General features: G+C 62.0%; 2 protein-coding genes across 3 annotated transcripts in view; one reads left to right on the forward strand and one right to left on the reverse strand.

Moving 5' to 3' along the window:
• The window catches only part of DCAF15 (DDB1 and CUL4 associated factor 15), a 7,777-nt gene extending 368 nt beyond the window's left edge, over positions 1-7,409 (forward strand). Inside the window, exons 2-13 of one of the 2 annotated variants that reach the window (XM_081813899.1) lie at positions 1,504-1,601; positions 1,692-1,827; positions 2,534-2,640; positions 2,724-2,863; positions 2,948-3,118; positions 4,971-5,405; positions 5,487-5,578; positions 5,661-5,789; positions 5,890-5,975; positions 6,207-6,311; positions 6,392-6,507; positions 6,865-7,409. In XM_081813899.1, coding sequence (XP_081670025.1) covers positions 1,504-1,601; positions 1,692-1,827; positions 2,534-2,640; positions 2,724-2,863; positions 2,948-3,118; positions 4,971-5,405; positions 5,487-5,578; positions 5,661-5,789; positions 5,890-5,975; positions 6,207-6,311; positions 6,392-6,507; positions 6,865-6,920 — 1,671 coding nt within the window. In that variant the 3' untranslated portion in view covers positions 6,921-7,409. Of the gene's footprint in view, positions 1-1,503; positions 1,602-1,691; positions 1,828-2,533; positions 2,641-2,723; positions 2,864-2,947; positions 3,119-4,970; positions 5,579-5,660; positions 5,790-5,889; positions 5,976-6,206; positions 6,312-6,391; positions 6,508-6,864 lie in introns of both variants that reach the window. The other variant, XM_081813890.1, reaches the window with a different exon arrangement.
• Positions 7,410-7,490: 81 nt separating this feature from the next.
• The window catches only part of RFX1 (regulatory factor X1), a 31,257-nt gene continuing 26,931 nt past the window's right edge, over positions 7,491-11,816 (reverse strand). Inside the window, exons 14-21 of the mRNA XM_081805430.1 lie at positions 11,647-11,653; positions 11,351-11,572; positions 11,169-11,266; positions 9,974-10,123; positions 9,668-9,876; positions 9,143-9,296; positions 9,018-9,063; positions 7,491-8,908 (exon numbers count right to left, since the gene is read on the reverse strand). Of these exons, the coding sequence (XP_081661556.1) occupies positions 8,739-8,908; positions 9,018-9,063; positions 9,143-9,296; positions 9,668-9,876; positions 9,974-10,123; positions 11,169-11,266; positions 11,351-11,572; positions 11,647-11,653 (1,056 nt within the window). The 3' untranslated portion in view covers positions 7,491-8,738. The remainder of the gene's footprint in view (positions 8,909-9,017; positions 9,064-9,142; positions 9,297-9,667; positions 9,877-9,973; positions 10,124-11,168; positions 11,267-11,350; positions 11,573-11,646; positions 11,654-11,816) is intronic.

Raw genomic sequence — 11,816 nt, forward strand, 5'->3', positions numbered from 1 at the left:
GGGCTCGGATGGAAGGGCTGATGGGGGTGGCCGAGAAAGGGCTTGGATGGGAGGGGGTCGCTGGAGGAATAAGGAGGAAGGGGGCGATCCAGGGTCAGACTCATTTTTCCAAAACCCTGCTCTCATGGCCCCTCCGTTATGGAGCCTTCCCGCCCCCTTGGCGGAGCCCCTGCTACCGGCTTTGGGCTTCCTCTGCCTGGTGTTCCTCTCTCTGTCCCGGCTCTGACCACACGGGAGCTGGGAGTTCCTGTACCTGTGTCTGCCTCCCCCATTGAATGGGAGGGACCTCCTTGGAGAAAGCCTGGTCTTTCCCCTCAGATTGGGAGCTCTCAGAGCAGGGCTCTGTCTTCTCCATCAGACAGTAAACTCACAGCATGCCAGCATGTATCTCCCGCATCAGTTCGGGAGCTCTGGGAGGGCAGACATGTGAATCTGCTGTCAGGTCAGCAGCAACCTGGGCAGAACTGTATCCTTGTGGATAGGGGGAGCACCTTCTCCATTAGGCTGGGAACTCTGTGAGGGCAGCTCTGTGTCTCCTCCTTTTGACGAGGTCCTGGGGCAGGGACAGTCTCCGCCTTCAGCCTGGTTGTTCCCTGGGTTGGGCTGTGGCTCCACCCTTAGCTTGGAAGCTCCCTGGATAGGGATTGTGTCTCCCCTGTCAGCCTGGGCCTCACCAACAGGGCTGTTCCATCAGACTGGGATCCCCTTGAGGAGTGGGCTGTCTCCCCCGTCTGCTAGGGAGCTCCCCAGATAGGTCTCTTTCCCATCAGACTGTACTCTCTTGAGGGCAAGGCCAAGTATCTCACTCAGACTGGGCTGTAGCACTCAGGGTGCTCTCTGATGCCCTACTACGCAGCTTGTGCCTGCCTGCCCCCCTCCCCCATCCTTCCTTGAAGTTTTTGGGATGAGGGAGTCGGTTAGAAGGTGGCTAGGTTAATTGAGAAGGGGGAATTGGGCAGGAATTGGAAGGTCACTGGTCAGCCCCACTGTTCTGCCTCTGTGGGTCCCCAGCTGAGGCCAAGGCCGTCCCAAAGGTCCTGAGCACCCTGTGTGTAAGCTAGTGGGTCAGGGACAGGTGACTTCAGTTGGTCAAGCCTCCTTAGGGGTCGAGGACACCCACAGCTCAGTGCACCATGAAGCAGCCTTCAGGAAGTCAACCAGTGGCCCACTGTGACCAGGGGTGAATGGGGAACCTTCCTGGGGGTGGGGGGTGATACCATTGCTGGTCCTTAGAACCTGGTTGCTTGGGCAAGAGGGGTTCTGAGGCTGGAGAGATGTGGGGCTGGGAGGGTGGCATGGGTCCATGGTGGAAGGGGAGGCTCAGGTGAGGCCCAGCTGATCTTCCCCAGCTATTCCCACCTTCCAGAGCTTGGACCACTCTTGACCGTCATGGTTATTAAGTGGGCCTGTGTGTCTGGGCCAGACCTTGGGGGTGCTACTGTGCTTTAGGTGAGGGGACTGGGGGTGATGGTACCTCATGAGCCAGGGCCACCCCTTCCCCAGATCAGTGGGCAGCTCTCGCCTCGCCTCTTCCGGAAGCTGCCGCCCAGGGTCTGCGTCTCGCTCAAGAACATTGTGGACGAGGACTTTCTCTACGCAGGGTGAGGCTGCGCGAGGCTGGGCTGAGGTGGGGGAGCTGGGCGGGGGCGGCAGGCTGGTCCTGACCTGCTGTTCTGCCCCCACCCCCACAGACACATCTTCCTGGGCTTTTCCAAGTGCGGCCGTTACGTTCTTTCGTACACCAGCAGCAGCGGGGATGATGACTTCTCCTTCTACATCTACCATCTGTACTGGTGGGAGTTCAACGTCCACAGCAAACTCAAGCTGGTAGGGCCGGGCCCAGGGCTGGGCTGTCCCTTCCAGCAGCATGACCAGCAGATCACAGCACCCCCCTGAGCCTCAGCTTCCTTGTCCATAAAGTGGAGAAATTTTACTCCAAGGGTCATTGTCAGTATTCCGTGTATTTGGTCAAACCACGTGCAGTTGCCATTTTTATAGTTGCAAGTGGGTAGATAGCGGCACTTTTGTGTGGTTCGACTCAGCATACATGCCTAAGAAGGACACGGCAGGCTCAGGCCAGGTGGGACCCGGAGCTTTGCTAGCCTGTTCGCTTAACCCTGACTTTGACTCCTTGACCCCCTCTTTCCAGAAGGTTAGTGCATTTACCCCAGTTTACACATGAGCTCGGAGAGGGGAACAGGTTTCAGGGTGGGTTGGGCGTGGAACTGATGTGTCTGGCAGAGCCCCCTTTCTTGGGGCAGGGCTCTCCTCAGCTTCTGCCTGTGCCAGGCTGGCCTCCCTGGTTCCCCTCCTCGTAAGGGGAGCCTCCCCAGCCTGTCCTCAGGAAGGCAGAGGGGTATGGTGTAGGAGCTGCTTGGGACTCCCTAGCTCGACCACCTCCCTCCCCAGAAAGGGTGCTCCTGCCAGCTCAGCCCCAGCTCCGATTCCAGCCCAGTGTGGTGCAGCCTCGGCTTCCCTACGCCCCCCACCCTACCCGCTGTGACCCCATACCGACCCTGAACGTGCTGCTCAGGTCCGGCAGGTGCGGCTCTTCCAGGACGAGGAGATCTACAGTGACCTGTACTTGACCGTGTGCGAGTGGCCCAGCGATGCCTCCAAGGTCATCGTCTTTGGCTTCAAGTAAGACGTGGGGACACGGAAGGCCTGGGGACCCGGGGAGGGCGGGGCGTGGGCCAGGCTGCTGAAGGCGTGCCGGCCCCCAGCACCCGCTCGGCCAACGGGATGCTCATGAACATGATGATGATGAGTGACGAGAACCACCGAGACATCTACATCAGCACTGTGGCCGTGCCACCGCCGGGCCGCTGCGCCGCGTGCCGGGAAGCCAGCCGGGCCCATCCAGGTGAGCGGCCGGGGGGCCTCGGGGTGCGGGCCGCCTCCCTGCCCCGAGGCCACGAGTGAGCCTGCGGGGCATGTGTTGCTGCAGGCGACCCAAGCGCTCAGTGCCTGCGGCACGGCTTCATGCTGCACACCAAGTACCAGGTGGTCTACCCCTTCCCCACCTTCCAGCCCGCCTTCCAGCTCAAGAAGGACCAGGTGGTGCTGCTCAACACCAGCTACTCTCTGGTGGCCTGCGCCGTCTCAGTCCACTCGGCAGGTAGGCCCCCCGGTCTGATGATGGGCCTGGCACCCGCTGGAATCCTCAGAGCCCCCAGTCCCCTGACCCTGAATGAGGTCTGGAGAGGCGAAGTCCCCTGTCCGAGGTCACTCGGCTGGAAAGCGGGAGTACGGACTGCAAAGCTAGCCATGCTCCACCCCAGCGCTGTCCTCTAGAACTTTCCACAGGGCTGGGATGGCCTGTGTCTGCCGGGTCGGCTACAGCTGCCCCCCAGTAGCCCCTTGAAAGTGGCTTGCATGATCAAGGAACTGAGTTTTTAATTTCAGTTCATTTTAGTTGAGTTCAAACAGCTACACGTGGCCGTGGCTACCGTGCCGGGTGGCACAGTGCTCATTTCAAAAATTTAAAATTTCAGGGAGTTGTTAGTGGACAGCTGGCTGTCATATGTCTTTGGGAATAGAAAAAGCGCCAGTGAGATCACAAGGTGATGTCCCTTGACAGGGTGGCCAAAGTTAGGAAGCTGGATGATGCTACCGGCTGGTGGTGATGTGGGGCCCTGGGGCCTCCTCTGCACTCTCGGGGCCGCACGGCAGCCGTGTGACCACAGTCCTGTGCCTGGGCATGTCCAAGGCTTTGGGGGCTGCCTGCTGTTCATCCCTGGGGATCAGGGAGGTGGGACAAGGCCGGTATTCTCTTGGATCAGCAGCCCCAATGGGCGCCCCAGCGTGCATATCCGTGGAGCGTTGCCTTAAAGACGTGCTCCAATGTAAGAGAAACGGAAGGCGATCTATAACCGGATAATGATACCACTTACATATAAATTAAAAATGTTCCGATTTTGCAAGAACCCAGTCAAATGGAAAGACCCCCGCTAACTACATTAAAATGGTTGCCCCTGGAGAGGGAGGGGAGCAGATATGAAAAGAGAATTAAATGTATATAACTGAGCCCACACATCAACAAGGGCCAGGATGCCTTGTCCCCAGGCCCATCCAGGGGCCTCCTGACCCTGGCCACCTGAGCTGTTGTGGGCAAGGCCCTGCCCCTCGTCAAGCTGTGAGCCCCAACAAGCCGGGCCTAGCTGAGGCCCGTACCCCCTGGACTTGTGGCTATGGGTCTCTGTAGGAAGGGCCACGTGGGACAGGACTCAGCTGTGCGCATTCGAGGGTGAGGGGGGCACGGTCACCCATGTCTGTCACCTCACCATTTACACAGAAGGGGAGTGAGTTTTGTCCACGCTGGTGGACAGCAGTGCATTGGTTCGCATTGTCTTGCAGTGTGACCTTGGACAAGTTTCTCCCTGAGCCTCGGTCCCTAGTCTCTGAACTGGGAGGACACAGCCCCCATCCTCCCAGGATTGATTGTGGGGGGCCCTGCGGAGGTGGTGCCCAGCTCCTGGTGCTGCTCGTTGAGTGCGTTAGGGTTGTCCGTGCTGCGCCCACATCCCCGGGGGGGGGCGGGGGGACCGGTCCCTAGTCGGGCAGAGACAGATGGAGGCCTGGGATTTGGCTGCCGTGTGCCCAAGCCAGTCAGCTCCCGTTGGGGAGGAGGCATGGCTGTGTAGTAAGCTTAGCTTTTGTCACTGTCAGCCCCCCAAGGGCGGGGAGTTTTGTGTCTTATTCGCTCATGTCCTTAGTGTGTGGCATTTGGTAGATGCTCAGAACTGAAGTCTGAATGAGTGTTGCTTATGTGCACGCGCGTGTGTATAAGGCCTTTTTCCCTTCTGAGTGTTCCCGACTGCTCTTTCAACATAGGTAAGTCTTGTAGAAGGGTCTCCTCAAGGTGGATTTCTAAGAACCGGCCCCCGGGGCAGTGAGGGCGGTTGGCAGTGTCCTAAACTTGACCTTGTCTGTTGACCGCCCCCCACCTCCCTCTCTGGTTTTTGTTCCAGGCGAGAGCAGCTTCTGCCAAATCCTGTATGACCACACCACCTGCCCCCCCGCCCCTCCCAGCCCCCCTGGGCCCCAGAGCCCCGAGGTGCCCCCTGCCCTCCCCAGCCCCTGCCCTGAAGTGGCCCCCGCCCGGCCCCCCGGGGCCCCCGAGCCCTCGCCCGCCGTCGCCAAAGCCAAGGAGTTTGTGGCCGACATCTTCCGTAGGGCTAGAGAGGCAAGGGGGGGGGCCTTGGAGGAAGCCCGGCTGCCCCCCTGCCCGGGGCCGTCGGGCAGCCGCTGCCGTCTGCCCTCGGAGCCCCTGGCCCCAGGCGGGGAGGTGGCACCCCGAGACAGCTCCCCTGCAGCCGAGGCGCCCGCCCCGGAGCCCGGCTACGTCAACTACACCAAGCTGTACTACGTGCTGGGCTCCAGCGAAGGGACGGAGCCGGAGGACGGTGAGCCGGAAACCCACCCAGCGGGCAGGGCCCTAGGCGTGGGGGGGCCCCCACCCCTACTCCCATGTCCTGTTCCCTCAGAGTTCGAGGATGACAAGATCTCCTTGCCCTTTGTGGTGACTGATCTCCGTGGCCGTAACCTGCGGCCCATGCGGGAGCAGGCCGCCGTCCAGGTTGGTGCCAGTGGTGCCAGCCCCCCCGGGGAGTCTGCGGGGGTGGCAGTTGAAGCAGCTCTCCCCGGCCCACCACCCACAGGGTCAGTACCTGACGGTGGAGCAGCTCACACTGGACTTTGAATACGTCATCAATGAGGTCATCCGCCATGATGCCACCTGGGCCCACCAGTTTTGTTCCTTCAGTGACTATGACATTGTCATCCTGGAGGTGGGCCCCGGGGAGGGGGACAGGGCGGGCCCAGGGCCTCTCTGTTCTGGGCGTCACCTCAGTAGCTGTCCCTGTCGTCCCCGCCCCTTCACCCCCCCAGGTCTGCCCGGAAACCAATCAAGTCCTCATCAACATCGGCCTGCTGCTCCTGGCATTCCCGTCCCCCACCGAGGAGGGCCAGCTCCGGTGAGCGAGTGGGAGCAGAGAAGCCCCTCATCTGCCCAGCACGAGGCTACACTCAGCTGCTTCTGCGGGGGTGGGCGAGTCGGGACAGGAGACGACTTCCCCTGCCCCCAAAACCTGGACCGCACACTCCATTACTGCTCCAAAGACAGAAGACCCTCAGGGTCGCCCGGGTCCCAGCTGAGGGACCCACTGGTCCCGTCCCTTTCTCCTTTGCCCCCCACCCCACTGCAGACCAAAGACCTATCACACCAGCCTCAAGGTGGCATGGGACCTCAACACGGGCATCTTCGTGACAGTCAGTGTCGGCGACCTCACCGAGGTCAAGGGGCAGACCAGGTGAGGGGGGGCCGGGGCAGGGGGCCGGGGGCCGGGGTGGGTGGCCTGGGTGATGAGAGCCCTCACCCCCTTGCCCTCAGCGGCAGCGTCTGGAGCTCATACCGCAAGAGCTGCGTGGACATGGTCATGAAGTGGCTAGTGCCCGAGAGCAGCGGCCGCTACGTCAATAGGATGACCAACGAGGCGCTGCACAAAGGTGGGCCCCGTGACCCGGTGACCGTCAGGACTGAGGTCCTTCTCTGGTGCCATGCCAGGCCTAGAGCACGTGCGGATTCCTCAGTGTTCCTGAATGGAGTCCGTTGGCCGTGCTAGTGGAACTGGAATGGGGGGAGGGCAGGCCCGGGGAGGACCGGGCGGGTGTGGCACCTGGGGACCCCCAGACAGTCCATGCACTCATTTAGCAGACCTCTACTGGGAGGCCGCCGGATAACTCAACAGGGTCGCTGCCTTCTGGAACCTTGTGGCCCAAATCAAGTCAGGGAAAGAGGCAGGCCCCTCCCCTCAGCCTGGGCCTGCAGAGACTCCATGGCTCCCTTCTGACCCTTCCCTGCAGGGTGCTCACTGAAGGTTCTGGCAGACAGTGAGCGATACACATGGATTGTGCTGTGAGGGCCCGGCCGTTCTGGACACTGACTCCAACTACCTCCGTGGCCTGGGAGCCGGCCGCCTTCCTGGCAGCCTCTCCCCGGCTGGCTGGCCGACCGATGACCGGCCGCCCGACGCGACCGACCGACCGACGGGCCGGCACTCGTGTTAGGCTGCGGGGAAGGGGGCTGGGCGGGGCAGCCCCTGGTGGCCTGAGAGTCCGGACGCTTCTTATTTATGCCTATTTAAGTTGGGAAGGGGCAGAGGGAGGGAGCCCCCTGCCCCACCAGCCTCAAGCGCCCACCTTCACCCTGCGCTGGGCACAGGCCCTTGCTCTCTGTGCATCTGCCCCTTTCCTTGGCTACGGGTGTGGACATTGCCCCCCAGGGAGGCCGAATGGACCCCCTTCCCCTGCCTGCCCCAGCCTCCCCCCACCTGAGGGGGCAGACCTCGTGGCCATCCCCTCCCGCCGCCCGTCGTTCCTCTTCATGTAATAAATGTTTTATTTCTGAACCTCCCTGAATTCCCCTTACTGCCGCTCGGGGCCCAGTCGGAGCCCCGGCCCCAGGGCCCCGCGACTCAGCAGCAGCCACATAGCACAGCGGAATTTATTGTTTTAAGAAAGACTACAAAAAGGTAGAAAACAGCTCGGCACACTAGACTACCACACGCGTGGACACTTTCACGGCCGGGGGGGGGGCCCCGAGGGAGTGGGGAGGGGACGTGGGGGGGGCCACCCCAAAAGCTGTAGCACGCGGAGCACACAAAATAGTGATTTTTATACAATAGGTCAGATCTTTTTTGTCTTTTTTTTTTGTCTTTTTTTTTTTTTTTGCTTTTTGCCATAAACATCTATCTCACAGGTTGAAGACACTGAGAAAACCGGAACAGATAAGGCCATGATGGTTGGAAAAAAACCAACAAGTTACCAACTCCGCTCAGGCGGCTCACAAATCGCACAATAGTCATGTGGGGGGCGGGTCGCACTGCACGGAGGAGAAGCACAGTCTCCCGGGAGAGAAGGAGCACAGAGGTTCCATTACAAACCAGAGGCGGGTGGCCTGGGACGCCGGGGTCTTGGATCTGAGGGAGCCGAGCCCCCAGCCGGGGTCGGGACAGGCGCGGGCACTTCCGGGCCCCACTGCCAGCAGCAGGCCCCTCTGGGCTCCCACGCCCAGCCCGGCCTGCTGCTCTTTGGAAGCTGGAGGCGGTGCCCCCGGCCGCCCTCCCCCCAACCAGGCCAGGACAGTGCCCTCCTCGAGGGCTGCGGGGCAAGGGAGGGCCCAGCTCTGGAGAAGATGCGACACCCACGGCTTTAATTGCACTTATACCAAGGAGTGGGGAGCGGTGGGGTTGCTGGGGGAGGGGTCCCGGGGCTGCTGCTGACAGTGGGGGTCCCCAGGTGATGCCCACCTGTGCCCACCTGGGGCTCAGGGCTGGGCCCGGGACAGACTGTGCAAAGCCAGCGAGCTGAATAAGTTAACAGTTCCACAGGGGAGGGGGGCCTGCCTGCCTGCCCCCTGGGGTGGCGGGAGGGTGGGGCTGGGGGAGGGAGATGCTGAGGCCTTCGGGGCCAAGGAGCCTAGCTGGCTGTCCCACGGGGCACCTGGGCACGGTGGCGGGTTCCTTAAGGCACGTCTTTTGTGTCAGTTTGCAGCTGCGGCTCCGCCCGGCCCTGTGATTGTGCCGGCCCCACTGCGGGCAGGGACCCCCTAGCCTTCCCTGTCTTGGCGGCCCCCTCCCGGCCCGAGGCTGGAACGGTGACAGCGAAGCCACAGAAGCTGTGAGGGACCCTGGCGTGGACGGGCGGCGGGGGCGGGCGGGGCGGGGGAGGCCGCGGGCTTAGCTGGAGGGCAGCGCCTGCACGAAGAGGCCACGCGCGTCTGTCCGTGCCAGCTTGGCCGGCGGCTCCAGGGCGTCAGGGCCCAGCGCGGGCGACTCGCTGCCAGCCGCCAGCGAGATGTCCTGCGGCAGCTCGTCCTCGCTCTCCTCCTCCTCTTCCTCCTCCTCGTCTGGGGCACACAGAGCAGGCCCGACTCAGCGTGGCGTCTCCTCCATCCCCACCGCCCCGACTGCCGCTCCTGGGACTCGGGCCCACGCTAGGGAACACGCCCCGCCTACCTTTGTCCGGGTCAAGGGGGTTCAGCGAGGTGGTCAGGTTGGCGAACTGCAAGGAGGCAAGACAAGGGGTGAGGGTCCCGCCGAGGGGCGCCCCGCCCGCGCCCTCAGCGCCCCGCCGCGCGCACCTCGCCCATGACGGCGATTGGGGTCTCGCCCTTGGCCTGGGCCACGCGGTGCTCGATCAGGTAGTACATGTACTCGTCGTAGAGCAGCCGGATGAGGTGGAAAGAACCAAAGCTGGCAGCGCTGCGCAGGGTCAGGTCCCGGATCACCATGGAGCTGTGGGCGGCGGCGGAACGGAGGCCATCAGGCCCGGTGCCGCCCCTCGCCAGCCTTCCGTGCCTCAACGACCCCCCAACGCGCCAGCTAGCCCTGCTACCCCGGTCCGGCCCCGCCCCGGCTTTCCCAAGTGCGTCCAACAGTGAGAGCACAGGGTCCTCACCCTGCCCACCGCCAACAGGGACCTCCGCCCTGGTGAAAGGGAACCCGAGCCCCGAGGAAGCGGGATCTTCTCTGGTCCCAAGTTCTGCGAGGAGGCGGGGCCTCCCCCATCCCATTTTGGCCGGCCCCCCGGAGAGGAGGAGCCGTCCCGAGGCCCCGCCCCCAGAAGGGGCCGCCCCGCCCCTCCCGGAGGCGGAGCCAGAGCGCACCTGTAGAAGGACCACTTGAGGAGGAAGAGCTTGGCGGCCTTGGGGAAGCCGGCGCTGCCCTGGTAGGGCTTGAGCACCTGGCTCACGACGCCGTCCAGCCAGGCCGCCCACTGCTCCAGTGAGTTCTGCTGCTGCAGGGTCACCTTGAAGTCCTGCTCCAGCCGCTGCACCACGCGGTCCTCGCAGCGGCACACCCACGAGGCCTGCTCCTGGAGGACGGCCGGCAAGTGCCCGCGGCTCAGCCGCCGCCCCGGGGCCGCGCTGCCCTCACCCGCGCCGCGCTCGCCGGCCCCGTCCCGCGCTCACCTGCACGTTGGCGAAGTCCACGCGGTTGAGGTCGCTCAGCATCTGGTTGATCTGCGCCGTGTTCTGCAGCACGGCGCGCGCCGCCTGCGCCAAGTGGTTGAGCGACGTGTAGCGTCGCAGCGTCTGCGCGAAGGCGCCGGCCGCTGCCACCTGCGGGGCCGGATGTGGCAGGTGGCGGATGTGCGCGTGGACGGTGCGATCCCCCCTCCCCCATCCCCTGCCCCATCCGCTGCAACTTCTCTGAGCCTTTCCTTCTCCTAAAAGGGAGGGATGTACCTCGTTGCTTTTGTTGGGAGATCAAGGGGTCGGGATTTTCAAACTTCGGGTGGACACCCAAAGTACGGGGCAAAAAAAAAAAAAAAACAATATAATGTGTCTGACCAGCATTATTATTATTTTTAATGAAAGGACACAAGAGAAATTCTCAGAGGGCACTGGCTAGAATGTCAGGTTAGGGAAGGTGGGGTGTTGTCCATCTTGGTCACTGCTGTGCTCCCAGCATGGAGAACCATGCTGGCACACAGTAGATGCTCAATAAATGTGTGCTGAATAAATGAATACATTTATTCATTTTTTTCATTGGATCCAGCTTCTACTCTTTCCACCTCTCCACTCCTCACCCCCTGTCCAGTGCACCCAGGAGTAATGCTTCAGATGCCCAGTTCCATATAACTGTCTCCTTGACATTTTAAGGACAATGAAAACCCCCTTTTCTTCCTTTTATTTTTATTTATTTTTCTTCCTTTTCTTTTTTTGCTCAAGAGCAAGCACATCACATCTACTTCCTCACATCAGAGTAGTTAGTGAATATGCAGCATTGATGAAGAGGGCTATTATTCTGTTCACTTATAAATGTTGCTTTTTTTTTTTTTTGCTTCAGCTGTCCAAAGAGAACTACTTCAAGTTGCGTTTGGTTTTTCTTTTTTAAGATATCGTATTGTGCACAAAAACACCACAGAGGGGTTGTGTTTCAGAAGTGGGCACCTGAGGAAGCCGGTTTGTGAAGGCAATACCCAAAGCTCACTCTGAGGGACATGCGTGGGGACAGATCCCATGGCCTCTATCAGGGAGAGGAGCCCAAGGCCCCCAGCCCGCAGTCCCACAGCCGGGTGGCAGGATGTGGGCTGTGCACCCAGGCTGGCCGCTCAGCGCCCTCCCCGTGAGCCCGTGCCCAGAAGCCCCGTCACACCCTCACCTTCACACGCAGCATCTCCTCAGGGATGTTCACCATAGCGTGGGTGAGCCAGCTCTCCAGGCTCTTGGCAAAGTTCCGGATCGCTTGGGTCAAGGCACCTGCGGGCGGCAGCAGGGGCTGATCGGGACTGTGGTGGGGGTGGGGTGGGGGGGGCAGCGGCGGGGCGGCCGTCCTGCACTCACTGGGGATGGGCCGCAGCACGTCGGGGATGAGGATCTCCACCAGGCCCTGGTACAGCACGTTGTCACAGTGCTTGGTCCACTGCAGCACTGGCTCAAACTTGGAGAGGAGCACCAGGCTGGCCTTGGGCAGCCGCTTCTCAGCCTCGTCGTGCCTGTGCACACCCGCCCCAGCCCCAAGGTCAGGCTGACACGGGCCCGACGCCCCCGGGGTCAGACGGGGAGCTTATACGCCTGCTGCCGGGAGGAAATGGCTTAGCGAGGCGTGCTATCCCAGGCACTGAGTGTCGGACTGATACACGAGCACTGAAGTGCGGGTCAGGAGGTCATGGGCACCCCACAGACTGCAGGGCTCAGGCAGATACCGCCCTTCCACCTGAGGTCCGAGGTCTGGCTACCCCAGCCCCGGGCGCTGACTCTCACCGTGCCCGCCCCCCTTTCCCTCCTCCCCATCCGCCCCCCCCCCCCC

This window comes from Leptonychotes weddellii, chromosome 1 (genome assembly GCF_054177405.1).
Source record: "Leptonychotes weddellii isolate Sample4059 chromosome 1, ASM5417740v2, whole genome shotgun sequence".
Classification (NCBI taxonomy): Eukaryota; Metazoa; Chordata; class Mammalia; order Carnivora; family Phocidae; genus Leptonychotes; species Leptonychotes weddellii.